Source organism: Stenella coeruleoalba (genome assembly GCF_951394435.1).
Source record: "Stenella coeruleoalba genome assembly, chromosome: 5".
NCBI lineage: Eukaryota > Metazoa > Chordata > Mammalia > Artiodactyla > Delphinidae > Stenella > Stenella coeruleoalba.
In genome coordinates this window covers 94,966,166-94,991,955 of record NC_137150.1, presented here as the reverse complement: position 1 = coordinate 94,991,955, position 25,790 = coordinate 94,966,166, and the positions used below count along the sequence as shown (strand labels likewise).

General features: G+C 37.3%; 1 protein-coding gene and 1 long non-coding RNA gene across 3 annotated transcripts in view; both read left to right on the top strand.

Annotated features, from left to right (window-relative positions):
- ZPLD1 (zona pellucida like domain containing 1) overlaps positions 1-15,307 on the top strand; it is a 39,853-nt gene extending 24,546 nt beyond the window's left edge. The window contains exons 5-10 of the mRNA XM_079921783.1: positions 1,253-1,350; positions 4,019-4,099; positions 7,579-7,750; positions 8,808-8,916; positions 14,329-14,358; positions 14,771-15,307. Of these exons, the coding sequence (XP_079777909.1) occupies positions 1,253-1,350; positions 4,019-4,099; positions 7,579-7,750; positions 8,808-8,916; positions 14,329-14,358; positions 14,771-14,946 (666 nt within the window). The 3' untranslated portion in view covers positions 14,947-15,307. The remainder of the gene's footprint in view (positions 1-1,252; positions 1,351-4,018; positions 4,100-7,578; positions 7,751-8,807; positions 8,917-14,328; positions 14,359-14,770) is intronic.
- Positions 15,308-22,177: 6,870 nt separating this feature from the next.
- Positions 22,178-25,790, top strand: part of LOC307186550 — a 62,869-nt gene continuing 59,256 nt past the window's right edge. For both annotated transcript variants that reach the window (XR_013828400.1, XR_013828401.1), the window contains exon 1: positions 22,178-22,341. This is a non-coding gene — a long non-coding RNA (uncharacterized lncRNA). The remainder of the gene's footprint in view (positions 22,342-25,790) is intronic.

Genomic DNA, 25,790 nt, shown 5'->3' with positions numbered 1-25,790 from the left:
AAGAATAAATTTGATGTCATGATTAAACCACAGCTGAGTCATATCACTTGCAAATGACTTTGTAGTATAATACTTGTAAAAAAAAGTAAGCATTCTTCTGGGCAATATTGATGCAAATACAAGATGAAAGAGCTGTATAGTTAATGAAATGTGGATAACGTGGAGAAGTTGGAAAAGGGAGCCAGAAAGATAATGAAATAAAAATACTACCTATCAGAAATGGTTAGAGGAGATATTATCATTTATCACAGAAATATAGAAAATAAGTATAGCATATAATCCCTCATTTATCAGGCTTTATTTGAGAATGAAATATTCCACATGAATGCAACTTTTTCAAAAGTGAAGCATCCAAATTATTATTGTTTTAATTTTAAAAATTCAATGAAATAGCATTATCTTCAGAGTTACTGAATTTGGGGGAAACAATTTGCCTCCATGCTAAATGATTTGACAGCTTAGATTTTGAGAAGTTTTTTCTTTATTCCACATTTTTTTTCTGTTTTTCTTTACTATCAAATTAAAGCTGTCACTTCTCAATTTCTAATTTGCTGCTTTCGTCTACTGTAGATTGGGAAGTGATATAAATAAACTCTCCAGAATTGGTCTAAACTAAGGGTAAAAGGTAGAAATGAAGTCCTAAGACACCCTTCTATAAGTCCTTACCATGTAATCTAGTACAGGAATTCCAGGCCAAGCATTTTGGCAACTCAGAGACCATACTGGTCTCTTTTTAGGTTTTTTTATTAAATTTTGGTAATTTCAAATTGCCAGATAAGTGACTTTGGGTAAACGAGACACATTATTTAAAGTGTAAAGACTTACATCTCCAATGGCAAAGGGCTTAAACTGAAGCAGATATAATTTAAATAAACTGAATATTAGCCACTAATATAATTTAAATAACTGGAATATGAATTTAAGTAAACTGAATATTAATAGCTGAATATTAGACAAACTAAATACTAACCTCTGACTAGTAACCATTGCTTATAATTTAAATACACTGAACATTAATCATCATAAATGGTAAACTATGGACACAAAAAAATTTATGCATGAATTTGTTACTTGGATATGGTTTAAGAACAGTTCTGCCAAAAACTAGAGGATTAACTAGGTCCTTTTTGGAGTTGGTTCTGTAAATTGATGTTGATTTGCCCCCTTTTCTTTTATAGGACATTATTGTCTTAAGTAAATGTGCTGTTGGGAAGGCAATGATGGATTAATTGCTTATTTTTTTCATCATTAGGATTCAACCTACAGTCAGCAGTTAATTATCCCGAGTATAGGATTACCTTTGAAAACCAAAGTATTTGCAGCTGTACAAGCCACTAATCTGGACGGCAGGTATTTTCAAACCCTTATCTTTTGTTGGTTAAAACATTTTGGCTGCCTAAAGCCTCATGAATCATAAAGTTAGCTCATTCACTTTAAAAAAAATATTGCCATTGCCATTCCATTTAGAAATGCTAAACAATGGCTCTTAAAGAAGTAGTTAGGGGGGACTTCCCTGGTGGTGCAGTGGTTGGGAATCCGCCTGCCAGTGCAGGGGACACAGGTTCGAGCCCTAATCCGGGAAGATCCCATGTGCCACGGAGCAACTAAGCCCGTGCGCCACAACTACAGAGCCTGTGCTCTAGAGCCCGTGAGCCACAACTACTGAAGCCCACACGCCTAGAGCCCGTGCTCTGCAACAAGAGAAGCCACCACAGTGAGAAGCCCGCGCACAGCAAGGAAGAGTAGCCCCCGCTCGCCGCAAATAGAGAAAGCCCGTGCACAGCAATGAAGACCCAACGCAGCTAAAATAAATAAATAAATTAAAAGAAAAACAATGTAGTTAGGGGCATAGGCCTGAGGCCACTCCCCTAGGGATTTTAATACGTCTCCTGCCCTAACCAGGTACAGACATTTCACTCTCGCCATCCATGGCTACGCATTTTTGCCAAACATAGCAAAGCTTATGCCATTGCCTCTGACCAGACTCTCTCTCCACCACCACCCTCTTGCCTCACACACACCCTTCCATTTTATTTCTGCCAGCTCAAATCCTACCCAGTGTTCCTGGCCCTGATCTAGTGCCATCTCTGTCTGATAGCTATCCTTATCACTCCAAACAAGAGAGCAGTCAGAATGGGGTGAGATTAATCAAGGGAAAAGACACGTATTTAAAGGAAAAGAAGAATAACAGTGGAACCACTGTTCTCCCAGTTTCCAAAATGGGAAACTCGACCCTATATTAAGGTGACATAACCTCACCTTAAATGTCCAAAAAACTTCTCAGGAATCCACCCCATTTTATTCTTCAGTTTTCCTTCCCAAGTACCTCGCCTATTATGTCTATTATTCTTCCACCCATGCAGCCACCCTCTGGTCCAGCTATCAGCATCTCAAACCACCTCCTGCACTCTCTAGCACATTCACCCCAAAACATCCCAGCCAGACTGGGGATTGTGACCTTCCTTCATCCTGCTGCTCCTCCCTCAAAAATGTCAGCACCTAAGGCTCCTGTCCAGATTTTCCAGTGTCTCCGTGCTGCTCGCATCTCAGCCCTCGCACCTGACGCTCCGCATGAACCCAGAACCTTCCTAGTCCCTTCTGGTCTTTCACACCTTTGTTCACATTACTCTTCCCACCCGAATGCCCACCCACCCACAATCGCCACACCTTCTGAAGCCATAGACCTCAGATTCTCCAAGAGAGGGATGATTTCAAATATTCTGCCTCCTGTCAAACTGTATATCAAATCATGTATTCCAATTTTTTGTTTAGAAGGTAATGCCTATATTTTTTGGTTTGCCTATATGTAAAAATACATATAGTTTACATATTTGCCTAAATTAAAAAAAAAAGAAATGCTAATAAGTAGAAATAACATATTACAAGGGTGCTTCCCTGGTGGAGCAGTGGTTAAGAATCCACCTGCCGGGGCAGGGGTCGCGGGTTCGAGCCTTGGTCCAGGAAGATCCCACATGCCGTGAAGCAAATGGGCCCGTGCTCCACAACTACTGATCCTGAGCTGTGGAGCCCGTGTGCCACAACTACTGAAGCCCGTGTACCACAACTACTGAAGCCCGTGCGCCTAGATCCCGGGCTCCTCAGCAAGAGAAGCCACCACAATAAGAAGCCCGCACACTGCAACAAAGAGGAGCCCCCAACCCCCGGAACTAAAGAAAGCCCGTGTGCAGCAATGAAGACCCAACACAGCCAAAAATAAATAAATAAATACATAAATTTATCTAAAAAAACCCCAAATTACAAGGATTAAAGGGTGACACCCACTTTATGTCATTAATTGGAAAATAGCGATTCTTCCCATAAAGAAGGAGGGGTAGTGACTGGACGAGGGCATGGGGAGAGCTTTTGGGATACCAGAATGTTCTATGTTTTTCATCTGAAAGATGATTAATCAGATGCAGTCATTTTGTGAACACTTATGATTCATGTATTTTCTATGTGTGTTACTATTCAATAAAAGTTTATTAAAAAACAAAAGAACTCTCCCCATAAGAATCTGGGCCAAAATTATATAAAACGATCTTCAGAAACATCTCTGCAAAATAACAAAATCAATCAAGTTTCATTTGACACTTAGAGGATTCAGAATGATCAAAATTGAAAGGAAATTCAAAAGTAAAGATCCATTTCTGCCCTAATAAAAAAATTGTAGCATGTAAATAGTTTATTTTGGGTTTCTCATATATTATTATTTAAACATTGCATCCTGAAGAGATTAGTACACTCTAGAAATCTGGTTCTACTTTACCTTCTCCCTTTTTGTCTTCTTGGCATTTTTATTCTTGGTTGTATGTGATTCTTGATGTGTGACAGCAATTTGTTGCAGACTTTTAAATACTTTGAGTTTAGGAGAAAATTTTAATAAACAAGAAGTCTCTGCAAATAATATAAAACTATGTTCCCTGGGATAAGATGTTTGTCAATATCTACTTCTCTTGGATTAGTAACTAATATCCAAAAGGAGATTCTGACTCTAGATTATTCTTACCTCTTCCTGCAGATGGAATGTCTTAATGGATTATTGCTACACGACCCCATCAGGGAACCCAAATGATGATATTCGATATGATCTCTTCCTTAGGTAAGTGTCTAAGTCTTGTATTGATAGCAATAACCCTACTATAGATAATTAAAAGAGAAAAGCTAAGTCAGATAAACAAATTATAGGGTACTTTTATAGCTTTTAAATTTAAAGTTTTACATTTTGAACTTTTAGTCCTTATATAGTTGGAACTATAAAAGTGGAGAACAATTTTCAACATGAAATGCTGATAAGGCTGTTGTTGAATGACAGTTACAAGTAAGTTTACTCCATCAAAGATGTTTTATTAATGTTTAGGTCATGTGGGAATATTTCACTGTCTTAGGAAAAGCATGGCTAGGGTACTATTGACAATATGAGAAAGGCGGTGAGAGGGTACTATTTTTCCAAAACTAGACTGTCTCATGGTATGTCAAAAGGAGAATAAAATTAAAGTAATGGGCTAGATAATTTAGACCCCAAACTGCTTTTCTTAATTTATCAGTATTTAATATGAAAGTGTAATACAGCCTACCACTCCTTTTTTATCAGAGCCAATAACTTCAACTTCATTCCCCAATAGACAGTGATAGAGTGAATGTAATCTACATTTGGGGAAAGGGGACATTGATCATAAAAACATTCAATCATCTCAGTTCCTTTTCAGCATTTTTATCTGACAGGGGAACAGACTTGAAAGCCAAGCAATGGCTTCTCATCATGCTTATAAAATGCAGTTGGCTCTGATCACTGCCACTTATTGACACATGATGGGAGTAATATGATGGGAAACCAGAAGAATAAGTTTTACTGGCTAATCAACGTTAAGATGATACTCAGAGGGTATGATCAAACTGACACTCATATTCTATTGCTGGAAGTGTTAATTTGGTTAACATTTTTGGGAAAAAATATCAGTATGTATCAAAAAACCTTAAAAGATTTCATATCCTTTGATTCTACTTTTGTGAAATGGGAAGCATATTCTAAAATATTTATGACTTTCTTGTCTATCAGTGCTATTTAAAATAGTAAAACATGAGAGTCGACTGCATGTTCAGCAGTAGGGAAATGGGTAGGTGAATTATGGAGAACCAGTAAGTTGAAAGCTCACACAGACATAATAATCATATAAAATTATTTATAAAATTGAAAAAAATAGTTGGTTCTATTTTATCTCTTCCCCTTCTGTCTTCTTGATATTTCTATCTTTAGAAATATGTGGTTCTTTAAAATTTAAATGTATTAAAATATGAAATGAATTAGCATACACGATTGTACAGTTGACTTCATTTATGTAATACATGATAGAAAAGACTATAAGGAAATACATCAAAAGGTTCACCTTTGTTATTTATGCACAGTGAGATTGTGGATCATTTTGTTTTGACATTTTTCTTATTTTCCAAAATTTCTATAATGATTACGTATTGATAATCTAGAATAAGATCATCAGACTTCTGGTATGACTATGGCTTCAGCTTAATTCTTTCAGTTTTCTTCTTGGAAACTATAGAGACTGAAATGGATAACTAAAAAAAGTCCCCTAAGTGCCATTTTCAGTGAGATAAGGAGGAAAAGAAAACCTAGAAATTCCAAAATATGTGTTAGTGTTGATAAAAGCAGTTAAGATCAAGACAAAACAGAGCAGGAAAAGCCTGGCAGGAAGCAGAGTGGGAAGAAGTGGCAGGAGAAGCAAGGAAGAAAAGTGATTGCTGAGGGGTCCCACTGCCATAGATCCCAGAAAAGTCAGGAGAAATGCATACCCACAAGAACAGAGAATCACAAGCTAACTGAATCAAGAAAAAAGGGATAAACAAAAAATCCATAAAATGCCAAAGAAAGGGGGAAATCAACATCGAAATGAGGAGGGTATGGCTCTACCAGATATTACAGTTAATAGAAGCTCTAAAGTTATTAAAGGGGTATGATATTATGTGAGGCTAGACACATAGACAAAAATTTAGAATAGTAAGTTGAAAAATAGATCCAAAACATGGGAATTTACTATATGACAGAGCTTGGTAACATGCAAATCAGTGGGATTGACAGAGATTTTTAAAAATAGTGCTGGATAGTAGATAATCTTAAGGAAAAAAATAGCATAGGATCTGTACTTCGCTCACCATGATAAACTTTAAATAGATTAATTTAAATGTAAAAACTACAGCTTTAAAAGTGATGGAAGAAAGCATGCAGAATATCTTTAGAAATTTGGAGTAAGGAAAATCCTGTTTAGCCCACATACTAGAAGCCATAAAATAAAATATTTTAAATTATGTAAAAATAAAATTTCTGTGTGCAAACACACACACATACACACACCCACACCCACCCACCCACACACACACACACACACACACACACACACACACACACACACACACACACACACACACACTGGGAGGAATGTCCAAAGCCAAACAACAAAGTTAAGACAATTTACAACTTATGTAACAAAGAAGGAACCACTCTTCCTAAAAACCAAGAATTTATAGGAATCTTAAGGAAAAGGCCAACAGTACAATAAAAATTTGAGCAAAGAACATAAACAATTTTCAGATAAAGAAACACAAATGGCTCTAATATATATGAAAAATTCACACATCCATTCACACTAAGAAAAAAGGTGAATTGATATTATATGGTGATAGTTTATTGTTCCTACCAAACAGGGAATAATCCAGAATTTCATACATATAGTTTGTTGATGTAGCTCTGAGGGAAATAAGTATTTTTTATACATTACTGGGGCAGTACAAAATGCAATAATATTTATAGAGGGCGATGTGGCAAAATCTGCTGAATGATCCTACAGATATATAGATAACCCAGCACATGTTCAAAATGATGTGTTAAGACTATTCATTATTACTTTGTAAAAATGCAAAAGATTCAAAAATAATGCAAGAGTACGTAAATAGGACACAGGTTAAATAAACTCTGACATGTGCATGATGAAATAGTGTACAACTGTGGAAAAAGATGAAGGAGGCTCTCTAAATATTGATATGGAAAGATCTCTAAGATTCATTGTTAAATTTAAAAAAGGCAAGGTACAAAATAATATAGAGAGTGTGCTATCATTTATTTAAGAAGGGGGGAACATTGAGAATATATTGCTTCTGCTTCTATTTGCATATGCCCTGTGAGGCTGCAGTAACATGTGAGGTCACCATGGGCAGATTTGTGTGTGGACATGGGAGAGCATGGACAAGGGCAGAGATGTGGGGAGAGACTTTTTACTATATATATTTTATAGTGTTTGGATTTTTGAACTATATGAAATTCCTCTAAAGTATAATTCCTCTAAAATTTGATAATAATATTATAATCAGAAACTGGTCTGCTTAAATATTGTGATCTAGGTCACTTACATATCTGTTGAGTTAGTTTATTCTATTAAGTATCGATAACATGGCATAATTTTGTTAGCTCTTAATGTAATAGGGTACTCTTAATACTGCAGAAATTAATTTACAAGTCACGGTAGGTTGGTACTTTCCAATAATATCGTTTTCACATTCTCTAACGTGTAGCTGTGACAAAGATCCTCAAACCACCGTCATTGAAAACGGCAGGAGCCAGCAGGGCCGCTTTTCCTTTGAAGTGTTCCGATTCGTGAAACACAAGAATCAGAAAATGTCCACTGTCTTCCTGCACTGTGTTACCAAGCTCTGCAGAGCTGATGACTGCCCCTTCCTTATGCCAGTATGTTTTTAGCAACTTTATTCTGAACTGTTGAATTGATCTAAGCTGAAGTTATCAAGTGTTAGGAACTAATTTCTACATAGAAAGTAGATATGCATCAGGTCAAATAGTTTGAAGTATAATTTTTTCATTCATCCAGGAAAGATCTATTGAATGCCGCCTTGTGCCAAGCATTATGCTGGTAATACAGAGATGCATGGATGAGTTCTGAATCAGTTAGCTTATCCTTTAGGATCATGAGATAATCATGGCATAAAATATGACAAAATGTTATGGTGCAAAGGTAGGCATATATATGGGCTGTAGTAAAAGGCATTATTCATCATTGTGAGAGAGATGAAACAGGAGAGGCTGGGAGGCTCAGTGGAAGAGATATGACTTTGAAGACAGATGAACCCCAAAGAGGCAAAATCAAGAGTGTAAGAGACATTCCATGCCAAAGGATGGTCAAAGTCACAGACACATGAAACAGAGTAACTAGGGAACTTCCAGTCCTTCAGTAGGGCTATGGAGTAGAGTAGAATATCTAGACAGTAGGCCCCCTAGTGTTACAGCAATATTGACCTGAGAAAAATGCAGTCATGTTTTTTGATTTGAGATAGCTTTAATGTGTTTATATGTGTGCTCTAATTCATGCATTTCTTCACAATCATTAGTTGCTTTAGTCCTAAGTAGCTGTATCAGTTGGGGTTAAATGGAGATTCCACATTTCCTTGGCTCTGTGCTGACCAGCATTTCAGGGAAAGATTTATTAAAGCCTTGAGAGAAATAAAAGTAGAAAAGTTTGATAAACACAGCTCTTTTTCAGGGGAGCCATTGAGCTATGTAAATTAATGAGGCAATGCACGATTACAATGGGAGGAAATAAGAAATGCAGCCCAGGCCAGGATAAGAAATACTGTAGCAGTTATATGCAAAGTAATTAAATAAATGCACAGAAGTAAATGAATAAAATTAAACATGTGGTATCTCTTCTAAGAGAATCTGCTTTCCAAATGGCCATAAAGAAACAATTTTGTGCTGGTGTGGAATTTCATTTGTTTTCTTAACTCCTTAGGTTTGCGACCACAGAGAAAGGCGAGATGCGGGGAGGAGGACCACCTGGAGCCCCCAGAGCACTTCTGGAAATGCTGTCCTTTCTGCAGGGCCCATCATTACTCGGAGTGGTAAGAGTGCTCCTCCTTTTGTGTGTAGTAATAGACGGTTCCAAAATGGCTTGTTCCTTGGCTTCTAAGGAGAACTCAAAGTGATTCTTAAAGAGCACTAATTAACTGTGAGACAAGATAAACTGCTAGACAACTTTAATTTCATGGTAGTTTCCTGTTTATTCAACTTACTAAGGGAAATATTCTTTACCACATTTCCCTTCACACACACACACACACACACACACACACACACACACACACACACACACACACACAAGTATATGGTGCTGGACATGTTTCATTTGCCCATCCGGATCCACCCTGCCCTTCCCAGCCTCTCTCTGACCTTGAATACTGGTCTCTGTGAACTGCATCCCCTAGCTGCCTTGCCAAGGAGTTTCTGGTTGGACTTGGCCAATAGGTGGCACTGTCAGAGGTTGGGTGTGAAGTCCACACAGCTCCCACCAGACAACTCTCTCCATTCAACTACTCTCAAGAGTTCTGGAAACTCTCCCTTTAACCTATAGCCTAGGTAACTTGACTTTCTCTTGTCAATTCCCTCCATCTTTATAAATAGTCCTATTAGATCTCCTTAAATTGCTAGTTTGAATACCATTTGCTCCCTCCCAGGATCCTGAATTGTAGTAGTATGTAAATACACCCACCAGTGCACTCATTTGTGCTCATGACTCTAATGGACACAATTGTTTATACAATACATTTTCATGTATACAAATATTTGTACATGCATGTCCGTACACATACATATACACATACACACACACTCTCCAAAGGGATACTGCTTTACAAGCGTGAACCTGGAGATATCCAGAATCAGTTGGATAAAACAGACATGCATTGTAAACAACACACACTGAAGTCTGAAAAACTGGTTCTAGTTCCAGCTTTTGTCCTAATAAACTGTGGAACTTGGGATTTTCCTCCACTTCTCTGGGCAAACATTTCTTTCTTTATTTTTAAAATAAAGGGTTTGAAAAAGTAGCCTTTCAGATTCTTTCTAACTCTATGGTTCTAAATTTGTCTAAAAAGGGAAAGCAGAATTCTGATTTGGACTATATGCTAATAATTTTTCTCTATTTTATAATAGCCGTAGGCTATTATTATGTTTCAATTAGATTATCTTTACCTTTTCTCCCACACCTCCTGTCCCACAATGAAAAGAAAGTTTTGTCTGAAAGAGGTGATTAAGCAAAAGTCATTTTGACCTAAAAAATACAGACAATTGCTTTAATTATTCACTCCTTTGTGTTTCTGTACACATATTAGAATTTTTTAAAAAAGCCTAAGAGGCCCTTTAAATAATACAGAAATTTATTAAATATAAAATTTCAAACTTAGTCTGTACTCCCTGAGGGTTTGGTATGTTTTGAATGGTTTGAAAATGACTACTTTGTGGTTTGTCAGAGGCCCAATCCTTATCTCTATCTAGCTGTTGGAAATAGCTCATAGAATTACACTGCATGGAAACTCAGCTCTTGCTGCCAATAATTAGGAATGCTTTGGGGTAGGCACAATAAAAAATATTCTTATTTCTATGGAGCGTATCTGGAGTCAGTTTGCCATAAGAAAAGAACCTTGAAAGTGACATTTCTCTGTCCACGTTGAGTAGATGACTTTTCCTCCTTTTTAACTTCTTTGCTTCCTTCTTACCTGGATGAAATCAAATTTAAATATTACAAATTTTAAATAATTTACTAGTGTAATATAATTTTAAAACAGACCAAAATTATTAAGATCTCCAAATCCCAGTAAAGATTACCAAGGAGCAGTTTCTAATCCTACTGTAGCTTACCAGCTATCCAGGTTTATAGGTTTCTTTCACATCACATCTAGTCATCCGAAATATATATGTTAAAACCTCAAAGAGCTAATGCCTTTGATAACAATACCTCTGATGTCATGCCTGGATTTCTTCCTTTCCAATTTCGACTTGTTGTCCACCTCAAAGATGACATTTATTTCCCAATGCACTAAGGTTCTCTCCTAGTCACCTTGGTCTCTCCACCAGTAAAGCCCCCAAAGGATAATGGTTAACCTTCCTTCATTTCTCTCACTCTCTGTGGATTTTTGTTTTGTAACTTTGATAAATAGCAGTAGAATGGTCCTTATTTTTGGATATCATGGTGGCCTCACTGCCTAGAGGACCATGTATTACAATGATTTCATAATACTACTATAATATCCTTAAAAATTTTAAATTTTAAATTCCATACAAATACAACTCAGAAATCAAGATATAGTCATTCACAGGCAAATTCTATGTAAATTTAATGTCCAGCTTAATGACCAGGGCTACCTTCTTCTCTTAGTTTTACTTTATTTTTTACCTTAATTCAGCTAGAATTTATCTCTGCAGATCCTATGGCTGATTTTCACAGACAAGTCCAGTTTCAGGCTTGATTTGCTCTCTTCAAAGCTCTCTGATACTTGGAATTTTTGCTCTGTTTACTCACTGAACCACGCCTTCCCCTAGACATCTGGCTTGGATCAAGTTTAATAAGTTGTTAAACCTCAGAACTTCTGTCTTGTTTTGTTTTACTTTAATGAAGTCAAACCCGTTGTGGTTATTTTTACCCAACATTGTTAATCCTTTTTTTAGTTGACTTAGGAAAATATTCATATCCTCAGAATTCAAAATCCTCAAAATTCATGAAATGTTCTTATTTTAAGCTATGAAATGCTAAAACTATTCCGTAGGGAAATGCTTATCATGGGGTACAATCCTGGAAATTTAAAGGTATAATCACTAGAAAATAGTAATACCTAATTTTTTTTTTTTTTTACAAAAATTCATATGGAGAAGTTCAAGCCAAACTCTTGTCCAACTAGTGTCATTGAGTTTCATTGAATAATTCATTCTAGCATATTTATTTAGCCCCTACAGGGACAGCCACTCTGCTAGGAACTGGGAATAAAATAGAGAACAGGCCACAGTCTTTGCCCTTGGGGAATCTTAGAATTCAACTGTAGAGATAGACTATTAAAGAACATGACCCAGTGGAGAGTAAAAAGTTTTGAGATTCTCAACCTGAAATATGTGGTTCATTTTACCACATAGGTAAATTGAAGACTTAAAAAAATAGTTTGTGCTTAGAAAGCAAAAATATTCATTCTGCATATATCTTTGCACTTATGTTCACCTTTTCCATTTATTTCAGCTACTTATCTGAGAGAAAAGCAGAGAATGACAATTTATCTTCCACTTCTGGCTTTTAAACAGCTGTGGTATTGCTACTGTCACTTTCCTCCTGTGGGTCCTCAGCTAGCTATATGTTTTTTGAAGAGCTCACCAAGTTTAGAATTCCAATCTGTTCGAATTCCATAAGGTTTCTTTTAGTGTACATGTGTATAAGACCAAGTCGGTGTGAGAGAAAAACAGAAGTGTGTGGTGACAAAAAGCTCCTGAAAAATCACTACCTCCTTTTCTAGACAGTTCTTTGATTTTCTTTTAATTGCAATGATCCTAACTGCAGGATACCAGAAACAGAAGATAACAGATAAATTTATTCTGTTTATTCAGTATCGAGTACAATTCCAAACAATATTCAAATATTACACACTCTGATTTCAGCCATCTACCAAAGGTAGGATGCTTTCAGTTTTTCAGAGTCCTGGAGCCTGCAGCTGATGTGGCTCATTTGGCATCTTTGTCCCCACACAGAGATTTTGTCCACAGCCAAGTCCTTGTAGATGACAGCTGGGATGTTGTTCTTACAATAGTGCTTTGGTAATGTAAGAGAGGAGTGGATATTCTGACTTCTTTTGTTAACCTGAAATTGCAGAAAATAGTGGGGGCGTACAATCATAGAACTTTTGCTTAATTGGGATACATAGGAGGAAACTTTCTATTCTTTAATAGAAACCTTTTTTTTTAAGAGCAAATAAATGTAATTCCTAAGCAAAGAATAACTTTTAAAAAGGAATTTTATAGCATTATATATTCTCTTCCATGTTCCAGTGAGGCAGCTTGTTTTGGGAAAGGGGCACACAGATCTTTTGGTTGAATTAGTCACAGTGCATACATCCCGTCTATTTCCATGAGAAGCTATTGTCCTTGTAGGATCATATTGGTTGGAGGTTAGGATTTTCCTAAGGATGTCTTATAATGAAAATTTGTATTTTTTTTTTCTTTTTGTCCTATAGCAAGGCACTGCACCATTCTAAAGAATCCTATGAATGAGTGCTCTATTTATTTTGGACATTATACTTCAGGATCAAACAGCAGAACCATCATTTCTGCCAAGACCCATATGTCTGAAAAGAAATGGCATCAGATGTTTTATAAATATCTCACCAGGTTCTCCCATCAATTATTTCAAATACTAATCCTGGGGTTTTATAGTTTGAGATATTTATCTCTTTTACTAAAAATATTTCCACACTTGCTAGTTTATATTATTTTAGAAAAGGGACTCTGAAACTGAGCTTTTATTTAAGCCTGTGTTTACTTTATCATGGAGGCTGTGACAGATGGAAGTTTCTTCATCTGTAAAATGGGAGTAGCAATAATATCTAAACCATATGGCAATTATGAGAATTAAATGTGATAACATATGAGACAGCACTTTGTAAACTGTATGAAATTACACACATATTAATTGTAATAGTATTTATACTCCAGAATCAAACAGCCAACTGCACACATTTTATGGTTCAAATAACAAACACTCACAGGAACATATACACCCATGTATTTAAACACAAATATCCACTCATTGTGTATGCTCAAGGGTTAATTGCTATGTGATTACAAAATGGGTAACAAAAACTGGGAAACCAAGTGAATGTGTTCATTGCATCTATTATGTTTGTCAGGGAAAAGTGAAAAATCAATGGCTTCAGTCTTTTACTTAACAGATGCAAATAAAACTGCAACTCAAGTTCAGGAGTGATTTTTCTTTTCATTTAGTTATTAAGTACGAATTTATTTTCTTGGAACTTGATGTTTTTTGCAGATTATAATGGGCAAATTGGCATCAGTTAAAATAGAGTGGCACTAAATAATGAATGTTTCTCTATAACAGAATAATAAGTGGCAGGTTATAGGGCTCTAAAAAATGTAATAGCTGTTAACAATTACTGCCCCCACTAACCTGACTGGAGAGATGATGATGAAGCAAAGTCAGCAGGAAAGAATACAGCACAGTATGTTTTACGACTTTATTTGTATGCCCAGGGCAGTAGCAGGGTGTGGGCTTGGAGGAATAGATAGATGATGAAATCTTGGACACTGGAACAGGAAATGAGAAAGCAGACGGTTTAGCGGGACTTTCGTTATTGCCTTTCCGAGGGAGCTTGTGGGTGAAGGTGAGGGGATATATAGGTAAAAAGTAATTATAGAATTATAACAGACATAGATAAATATTTGGAGACACAATATTGCTTTTCTTTTTCTTTTCTTCCCCCCAGATGAGACTCCAACCAACAATTCACAGCTTGGTAAGATAATTAACATATATTGAAAATTAAAGTATAATTTTTTTAAATGTTAAGTATTTTTTGGTGATCAGTTACAAAACTGTAATCAGCTAAAAATAATGAGCTCTGGTTTAACAAGCTTGTTATATTTTAAATAACAGTTCACTGAGGATTTCTGAACTCATATGCAACCTGTTGGTCAATTTTTAGAGCATTTTATAGATGACTTTTTTTGGCTGCCTGGGGGATACCAGGCCTCTAAACCATACAATCCTTTGGGTATTGAATTGAATTATAGTCAACTAAATTGTAGCATAATTGTCTCATGCCATTATTCTATAAGATACTGATGACAGATGCTTTGCAGGTTTAAATTGGGATAAGGTGAGTTAAATCTGATACTGGACCTTCCCATTGTGTTTATTACTTGCAGGTTCTCCAAACGAACCTCATTTCCAGCTGAACGCCATCACCAGTGCACTGATATCAGGAATGGTCATTCTGGGAGTCATGAGCTTTTCCCTCCTCCTGTGCTTACTGGCCCTTCTACACAGGAAGGCACCCACCAGTTTGGTATTGAACGGCATACGAAACCCAGTCTTTGACTGACTGTCACAGTCCCCTGCTCTCGGGAGAAGGCTTCACTGGCTCTACAGTGACTGCAGTCAGTGTTCTATCTGAATTGAATGCCAGCCAGCATTTGATATTTGTAGGTTTGATAGACTTCAGTGTAGCTTGTTAGCATGACAATAGTGAGAGAATTTTGATAATATTGCTCTTGTCACTTACGTTTGTGGTCAGGCCTGTTTGTATGGCACCCGTGGGTATACTGAAAATAAGCAAACAACATTCAGGACTTAGATCTTACAGGATCCGTCATTATTTCATTTCATTTCAACTTTCTTTTGATTATAGGTTTTATAGATAAAAGGTGACCATAGGAAAAAAAATAAATTTGTTGCAATTTTATCCCCTAAGCATTAAAATCCACTGTGATGGCAATTAGATTTGCATATGTGGTCCTGAAATGAAAGTTGCTTTTTGTTTTATTCCAGATAATTGCAGCTTGGGGATAGGTTTTAATTGGACCAGCCAATTTGGACACCTGAGATTTAATTTCTCATTCTATGACCTCCTATGTTTTTGGCTGATTTCCGTGTCTGAAAACATTCATTTGAAAAACAAAAATACAACTCTTGGGTATTGTATCCTAACCTGGAGGGAGCATCCATTTGTGTAGCAAACACTAAAATTAGTCGTTAACCTCTAAAGGATACTGACACTAGGTCGTTATTCATTTGATAGAAGAATCTGTGATCCGTTTTCTCCTGGTTCAAGTGAGAACATCAACACGTGTTCCCTCTGCTCCCAAGTAAACCACTCAGCTGCTACTGCAGCTGTGCTTCCAGACTGCAAAGATTATTCTTAATTCAGGAACCATTACATGGGAAAACAAACAGTAGTTGTGGGAGAGGACATCGTCCCCACACACAAGCATAGCGTTCCTATGTGGGTTTTTAAAAACCTAAGTTCCATTTTTTTCCCCTAGAACAAAGAGGAAACAGGTTAAATGTTTTTGCAGAATTTTGTTGGAGTCTCCATGAAAAAAATGTCGCTTTTCTTACAAATTTCTGATGTAGACAAAACATGTAGTCTGGAGGAGGCCTACTTTTGCAGGTGTCTCCTTTAAGGCATCATGATTGCCATGGAAGAAACAGTATTTCCCTCTAATAGTAAACTGCAAGAAGCATTTTATTTTTTATCAGTTTTGCAAAAAATTTTAAAAAGCCAAGTTTTAAGCTTATATTCTTACCAAAAAATCAAGCTTCCCTTTGTTCAATCTATCTACACAATGGAACAAATAAAACAATTCAATGACAAACACCAGTACCTAGCATGTGCAGCTACTAGAAGTGCTGTTTATAACTGTAGAAATTGCTGTAGAGACTAATTGTTATTCAACATTTGTGACCTATTATTCAGGACTTAATTTTACTATACTACATGCAAATCACTATGCAAGCTTAGATTTGTTTCAAATGAAGTGTCTATGCTCTGATGTTAATAATTAAATCAATCATCAAATCAAAAAAATACCTTTTCTCCAATTTGCCTGAATAGTTCAGAAGAAAGTATTTATATTACTCTAATTAGCTATATAATTGCCTCAACTTTCTCTTTCAAGGTATAGACACAGTCAGAGGGAAATAGGTTTTGAAAAGTCTCCTGATAACTTCTTCAATATAACAGAGTCACAAACGCTTAAAAAGCCAATCTCCTCTTCCTCATGTTACTTCAAAATAACTTTGAAGTGACCATTCTGAACTTTATCAGTGTTAGCAATTTATTTACAGATTTAAAGCGGGAAATCTTACAGAAAAAAATATGGACCATGCTACTTATGTGACCCTCCATGTACAGGGATAGTATTGAAATATTCTGGTAAATCTATTTCAGATACTTTAAGTGAATTGCCATTGATCCAAGGATTAAATCCTGTGAATAGTACATTATATCATTGAAACTGGTTTGTCAGTTTGATTTTTGTGCTTTGGGGATAGTTACTGTTTCAGCTATTAACCCGTTAAATTCTATACACCATTTTCTAAAACTGAATAATGCACATACCAGTTTGCAAGTAACTTAAATCTCATATTATTTTTCGCCACCTTTATAACATAAGTGGGATGTCCAAAGCTATAATGAGACAAACCAGGTTTGCTTTAAATAGCTTTGTTCTTATAAACCTGCAGTTATATGTAGTATTTAGTTATACTGAATATTCCAGTTACTATAGCGTGAAAACCTTACAAAATATGTGCAAATATTCCTTCAGTTTTAATACCTCAAACTGTTTTTTGCATTTCAGGGGTAAGGTCTGATGACATGTAAAAGATGATTGTTCAATAAAATAATTGTAAGTGATATCTTTAAAACTGATTTTTTTTAATTTATTTTGTTTTTAAGATATATCTCCATCCTACTCTCACCATTCTATTCCACTTTCACAAACATTAAGAAAGGTTAAACTTAAAATAAGCTGCCTAATGCAGGGAAGGGCAGTAGCTCTAGGCTAGATGAAGCCTGCCCTCTCCACACAGAACTTCCGCAGCCCTGTGTTGGGAGCATATTCATGAGACCAGCTGAGGGTAAAGAAGTACTTTACCTTGTGTCTGAGCTCTGACTAAAACTGAGCCTACGATTTTTAAAACTTTGAGGGGAAAGTAAAAACTGGAAAGACAGGAGCTCAGCTTCTGCCCAGAGTTGCATAGTCTCTCATGACAGTTCCGTCAGGGTCTGGCTGCCACCCCTTGTTTTGGAATATGACAAAGAGTTGAGGAGAAATCCTTTTCCTCACTCAGGGAGAATCCAGTCTTACAGAACTGAGTACTAGTCTGGGTCCTCAAGTATTGGCACTTAGCTTTGGGAGCATCACAGACATGATGGTCCATGAAGGGGCATTGTTAGCTGTGGAAAATGTAAGGCAGTGAACTTCTAGAAGTGAGAAAAGAGCAGGAGAAGAAGTATATGGGAGACATTTGTGAACACACACAAGGTGTAGTTTGAAGGATTCTCAGAGCACTTGGCAGGAGAGAACTGTAACAGGATGGAGAGCCTTCTGTCAAGATGATAGAGGCTATTAGGCTAGCACACATTTGCTTTCATTTTATATTTATAAGGAAAACAGGAAGCTGACCATAGATCAATTGCTTTTGAAAATGAAGTTCCTCAATTATTTACGAGTGGGGAGACATTTAATACAAAACAATCCAAATTTGTAATTTAGAAAAGTATATACTTGCGTAGTAAACAAAATAAGTACCAGGACTGGCTGGTGTATTAGGGTTCCCCAGAGAAAAAGAACTAATAGGATGTATGCATATAAAGAGATTTATTTTAAGGAATTAGCTATCATTATTATGGAGGCTGACAAATCCCAAGATCTGCAGTGGGCAAGCTGGAGACACAGGAGAGCTGGTGATGTGTTTCCAGACTGAAAGCCAGCAGGCGCAAGCCCCAGTAGAGCTCTTATTTCAGTTCTAGTCCAAAGGAAGGACTAAACCAGTGTCCCAGTTGGAAAGGCAGTCAGGCAGGAGGAATTACTTGTAGTCATGGGAGAGTTAGACTTTTTGTTCTATTCTGATTTTCAACTGAATAAATAGGGTCCACTCACATTAGAGAGGGCAACCTGCTTTACTCATGTATTCAAATGTTAGGTCTCATCCAGAAACATCCTACAGACACACCCAGAATAATGTTTGACCAAATGTGTGGGCAACCTGTGGCCCAGTCAGGTTGACACAAAATGAACCATCACAGCTGGTAAACTTGCAAACACACCATTATTATGTGTCACACTACTAAAATATAAAATGTCCTAATGAACCCAGCCATATTAAGGGAATGAATAAATAAAAATATTACAAAATTTGAATCTCCTCTTGAAATTACTTTGAAATATTTAATGTCCGGAGGTAAGGGCTTGTGAGCAGAGGGTCCTCTTTCATATTAGCTAAAAATATGGATCAAACAGAGAAAAGACAGGGCTATGAGTGGGTGGGAAGTGATGCGCTTGGAAATTATGCTGAATTATCTCTCCTTAACATGAGAAACAGGGCAGAAGGAGGCCTGGCATCAAAGTACTGATTGGACCTACATCCTGCAGGGTTGGTATTGAGGGGGCAGGTGGCCAAGGAGTGGAGTGAGTGATGTCATCAGCAATGACAACAGGCCAGAAGCAGTGAAAAGCATAAAACAGCAAAGCAGAGATAATAGGGGGCAAATGCAACAAGGAAAGTGTTGAACCCTGGGAGGAGAGGCAGCTTCTCAGAGGGCATGAGTTCATTGGTAGAAGACAAAAACAAATCTCTGGTAGCTGTTACCCATGTTTGTCATGATGGTGACTTGTCTCCTCCAGAGACTCAAAGGAAGTGGAAACTGGATAAATATAAGTTATACTTTCATGTTTGTGAGAATATCTTGCCTGATCTTTACAAATTTGAATAATACAGGAGAACTAAAATTGCCTTGATTAATACCACTTTTTGCTGAGATAGCAAGGAGAGAATTGGTTTGGGTACTAGACACAATATTTGGAAATCTCTGTTCAATAAACTTCATTTAAAAAATGCTTTGTATTCTTGGCGAAGTGAAATTGAGAACTCAGATTGTTATCTGCATAGTTCAAACCTCCAATTCCCTTTTACCTCAAGTATCTGGATATTTTTTGTTTTACTTAAATTGCCAACATAATTATCTCAATTTTCCCTTTCATTTTCTATGTTGAAAAGAGAAGTTACATCATTATATGGAGGTTTAGTCAAAGGGAACTTGGATCAAATGTTGAGGTTAGTTTTCATCAGGAGCATAGCTGTGTTAGCAATGCCCAAAGCACAATCTATTACTGAATAATCCTGCTCATTTGGCTAATCAACTAACACTGGAAGATCCTGGGAGCGTTTGGGTTTGACAATTTCACGCAACTCTGACTCAAAGTTATACAGGTCGTGAAGCCATTTCTCCCTTTGCGTGTAGTTTTCTAACTTTAGAAATTATTTACCACTTGGGAATTGGAACTGATTTTATTTTAAAAGCTATTGTTTTGCTAACATATATTTTGTTGTTCATAAAATGAGATGGCAGAATGCCCACTGAGAGAGAATTGAACCCAGTGATTTCTCATAAATTCTATAAAGATAAATCACAATTAGTTTTTGCATCACCCTCACTCTCAAAACGCAATATGGAACACAGGTGATTCATTATCTCATTAAAAGATTTATCAAAACTTTAATGCTTTCTTTCCAGTTTGTCAATGGATCCATAATGAGAATTTCTCTTATTTCACACTTCACCATCCCTGGTCTGTAGCCCTTGTCTTGTGGTCCAAAATGGAGAAAGGTCCAAAAATAGAGGCAAAGGACATACACACATCGTCAATAGTTTAAGGAAATTTCCTGGAAGCTGCCACAGGAAACTTTCTCTCATTATTTAACTTGCCAGACTTAGTCACTACCAGCACAGGTGTCTCAGAAATGTACTGTGGGTGTCCATGTGCCCAGCTATCATCAGAGGATCTGACTTAAACCTATGTTACTCAAGTCATGTCATCATTTACTCACAGCTTTAAAACATGAGATACATTGATTTATGTACAAGGATGTTTATCACTATTATTTTTAATAAAAAATATTAGATGCCACTTAAATGTTTCCAAATACAGAATTCTTAGATGTATTATGGTCCTTTGCTGTGCTATAATGATATGTAAACACTAAAATCAGTTATAAAAAGACTTTACCCAAATGGAAAATGCTTATGCTATAACATGAAAAGAAAAAGCAGAATACAGAACTGTATATATAATATGAGCTCACACAGAAAAAAGACACGAAGGAAACTGATAGAAAAGTTTACTATGGTCAGTTAGGAAAAATAATTGGTTTTGATATTAATCTTCTTATACTACTAATCTCTAGAATGTTTTTTTCTTTTCCTTTTTTTTTTTTTGAGAAAGTATCCAGATAATTTAAATGAGAAAGTAATTTTAGTGGTCTGGTAATTTGGAAGTTGAGGAAAGTGTTTTGTCTGTATTATTGACATAATTGCATCAATTCTCAACTTTACTTCATCTACTGAAAAAAAAATTCTTTGCACTTAATCTAATGAGCATGTAGGAAGAAAACAAAAATCTAAACCTTTCTGAGAGACAGTGGAATGCAACTGCTTTATTTATTCCAAAGCAATTCTAACATTTTATTCAACATGCAAATGGTGTGCAATGCACTTAAGATTATACAATGGCAGACACTAAGCAGATTTGGGGAATTCTGGATTCTATTGACAGAAATGAATGAGCTATCTGACTCACTGTTTTTCATTTGTGCATTTGTTTTTCCCATATCACTAGCATTCGTTATGGTCACACAGCCAGGCTCACATTCAAACCGAGTTTATGCTCTGGGAAATGCTGAAAAGCATTATCATCTTCATTATTGTCATCAGTGAAAATTATGTTCGTCCATGCTCTCTGGAGTTGATGGCTGGGGTGTTTGAAAACAACATCCAGGCATTTTCCCTCTCACCCTGAGTAAAAAAAATACATACCAGTGTTATTTTTTTTTTATTTTACTAATAATCTGTTTTTCCTTTGCCTTTTAGAGTTGACAAAAGCTGCACGTAATGAATGCTATTTGTACATAACAAGTACAATGTCACTGCCTGGCATATGAAACAGATACAGAAATTCTCCAGATTAGCCCCCTTAGTTGAACACTACTCATATTTTGAAGTAAACAAATAACCATTTCCTGTGCATTTTCGCCTCACCCCATCACCACATCAGAACAGTGATAATTGCTTTGGAGACTTTTGGTATTCCCTCCATGCCCTACTCAGTATCCCTTGGAAAGGGTGGCCAGGACTCCACTGTAAATACAGCTATAAGGTCCGAATTCCTGCAGGTTTGAGGAGAAAGGTTGTAGCAGCTTTCCCGCGCTAATTTATGAACTCTTTTGAGTTACATTTTTTCCTCAAAAAGGGATCTTTCCTCAAAATGGCAACCAGGGTAAGTAACTTTGTACATACCCAGAGGGTTTGAAATAATGCCTTGAAGACTGTGTGGTTTTTCCTAAATTGTCAGCTGTAGAGTTCAAAAGGATCACATTTTGCCTCAGTTTAAAACCAACACTTTTCTTTCTTTAAATGGGATTAAGAGAATCATGGAGCCCTGGGGGCGTGGGGTGGGGCCGCCCTGGCGCGGGTCATGCTGGGTCCAGCGCCCGGGTTGCTGGGAAGGGGGCGGAGCACGGCTGCTCTCTCTGGAGCGTCTAGAGGGAGAAGTAGCCGCTGCGGTGGCTGCGTTCCTCGCAAGACCGACATGTTCACGGACGCCAAGGAGTCAAGCACCGTGTTTGAGCTGAAGCGCATCGTCGAGGACATCCTCAGGCGGCCGCTGGACTAGCAGCGAGCGGCTGTACAAGGACGACAAGCTTCCGGACGACGGTAAGACATTGGGCGAGTGTGGCTTCACCAGCCAGACATCGGGGCCTCAGGCCCCAGCTACTGTGGGACTAGCCTTCTGAGCAGATGAAGCATTTGAGGCCCTACGCGTCGAGCCCTTCTCCAACCCACCCGAGCTGCCGCATGTGATGAAGCCGCAGGACTCAGGAAGCAGCCCCAATGAACAAGATGTGCAGTGAGAGACTCTCTCCCCACTGCCCCTCCCCCCCTTAAAAGATATTTGGGTGTCCAAAAAAGAAAAAAAAGAGAGGTGATTCTCTTAATCCCATCTGAAGAAAGAAAAATGTGTTATCTTTCGCTCTTCAGTTTAAATGACTCCCCCCAATATCTGAACTCTGTGCTAACTCTAAATGGAAGCCAAGAAGCAAAGAATAATGTGCTGTTTTAAATGTAAATGGAAGATAAGATGTTGAGGCTAAATTTTAAAACCACACCAAGATATATGCATTCTCCTCTCACATTTAAATAATGCTCACATTAAATAATTGTTCCAAAGGAACTGTCAAATGAAACAGTTACAGCTTTCCCTAACTGAACTCTGACAACTAGAAGTCTAAGGCTCACAGTGAAGTTATGAAAATAATTTTTTAAAAAACTCATTTGTAAAACATGAGCAAAACCTTATTTCTATCTGATATTGGCAGAAAAATGAACAAGTTCTACAGTATTGATTAGGTGACGCTTTCTAGATTATATTGATTATGCAGGGCTAGCCCGGGGAATCTAAACCATGTAGGACGAAATTGAGTTTTGAGGACCTGTGCATAAATTGCAAAGGTATAGGCATTATTGTTTTTAACTTTTATCTTAGATATCATCTTTATTTGTGCTTTCTATGCTCTGGGAAAATGTGGAACTGACTATGAAATGCAGAAGCTCTGCAAATCAGTACATAGAGCTTCCTGGGGGCCTTGAAGTCAAGGAATTGAGCACATTGTTTGTAAAACAGATTGCTCATTCCTGAGAGCTGATATATTATGGCCGGCATTGGTTTGGAGTAAGGAGAAATAAATTGGAAACTTACAATAACTCTAGAACCCTAGTCCTGGATGTATGATCCCCTGACCCTCACCATCAGTCTTACCCAGTAACTTGTTAGAAATGCAATTTCTCAGAACCCAGTCCAGATCTACTCAATCAGAAACTCTGGGGGTGGCGCCCCCTATTTTCTGTTTAGCAAGCCCTCCAGTTGATTCTGCTGCATGCTAAAGTTTGAGAACCACTGCTCTGGAATAAGACTGAAGGCAATTCCAGAAAGCTGAAAAGAGATCACCACAGATATATGGAAGTATCTGTATATCCCCAAACAGAAAGAAGGAGCCATACTACCTAGTGTCTAGAGCTGGAAATACACCTCTATTATGAAATCCTCTATTATGTATAGCACTTTGACCCAAATGGTTACACTTATCCATCATGTATGATCACCAGGGATGATTCAGCTGACCTGGCTGGGCAGTGGTGTACTTTCTCCCTCATTTCTCCTTGTTTACTATCTATGTTTAGTATTTTATATGCTTAGTGAAGGGATGAACGTTCCAGATCGAGAAAGATGGTTCTTTGGTCAAAGACATGAACGTCCCTGAATTCCTCTGTACCATATTCCTTAAGGACAGAGAATGCTCCAGGACATGGAAGATTTCTGTGGTCTAGATTGTGTAGATTTGGTCTCTAGAAATATTCTATATAGGAAAAAACCCTGTGCTTTGGAATCAAAAAGACTTGATTTGAATCAGTTGTCACTTGTCAGCTGTATGACCTTGAGGAAGTCATTTAGCTTCTTTGAACTTCAGCTTCCTTATCTATGAAGTGAAGATTCTCATACAAACTTTTCGGGTTAATTTGAGGACTAGGGATAATCTATGGAAAGGCCTGGCACTTGGTAGATATTAGAGCTTCCACTTATCCTCATTTCCTCACTGTTGCACCTGTTCTTGGCCGTTATTGTGATTTCTGACTTAATTTTGTTTCTACATAGTGTGGTGGGAGGTTAAGAGCATGGACTGTGGGTCAGCATACCTGGGTTTGAATCCCAGCTCTGAAATATATTTTGTGTTTTCCTCATGTGTTCAATGTGAAAAATACTACTACTTACCTTCACAAGTTGTTCTAAGGAATAAATGAGTATAAGGTGCTTCTCAAATGACTGACAGAGAGTAAGCATGCCATTAATGTTAGCTATTACTGTTAACCTCATTCCTCAGCCCTGTTGTAACTTCACTTTTCTTCCTTATCCTACTTGTGCCCTAAAAATAGTACTTTAGTGGAAAAAAATCATCTATTCACCCATTCATTCAGAAAATATGTTTGAAGATCTACTATGTGAAAGGACTTGAGCACGGGTAGATCTCTGCCTCAGGTTTTTGAAGACAGATTTCATTTACCACTTCTACTCCAAGTTAGTTTCCTAATCTGTAAAACAGGGATAATAATAATTCTTTCTGTATCCATGTTAGAGTGTTGTAAATAAAATGAGATAGTAAATGAGATTCCAAAAAGTGAAATGAGAAGCCTCAAGACCTTACACATATAATCAAACCATAAACACCTCCTCAAATAGCATAGAGTTAAGGTAGAGGAGTACGACTACTGCTCCTCCTTTCCAAACACATCCCCCAGCTTCCTATATGTATTTTCTTTAGCAGCCTTCATGCTCTTAGTACGATGAGATGAGTGAGAAGAACAAACTATTTAACACGTATGAAATAAGTAAGTAGAAGGACCAAGTTCAGAAGGTTTTCCTCTTTTTCAAAAACTTAAAGCTCTAGACACTACTGTAAATGTGTTGTATATTACCAAATTTATTTGGGAAAGAATGTTTATCTACCACCAAGATTACACTCTGAAAACAAGAACTCGATTTTTGAGCACTGAATGACATTAGAGGTTCAGGCTGCTGAACTGCAGGTTACTACAGATCCATTTTGGAGCCAAGGAACCTGGCAGTAATAGGGACCCCTTCTCCATCAGGGTCATGATGATAGGGTCTTAAGTTTGTCTTGCTACTTCTCAGACTCATTGCCTCTGGATCTCTGGGAACTCACTGGACATCTGTATGTCCATCAGGCTGCACTCTTTCCTGTTATTTGTCACCTCTCATGACTGGACTTCAGTTCTAATCCCTGACTTGTTCTTCACTTTGCTGACAGCCTGCACAGCGCTTTTCTCTGCCTCTACTCCTATCAGTTGCTACCAGGTCCTGTCCTGCTATAAACTAGAATTATGAGCTGCAGTGCTCCTGACCAAAGGTGTCACCAGTATTGGAAGATTCCTCTTTGGGGTCTTTTCTCCCCATGGAATTTTACACCAGCCCAGATCACGTCTAAGTCTGACCCAGGTTTGATTTTTAATTTTAGTTGGTTGACCTCCTTCAGGGGAGCCAGTGCATGTGGATTCTTAACCATGCTTCCTTCTCTTACGCTATAGTCTGC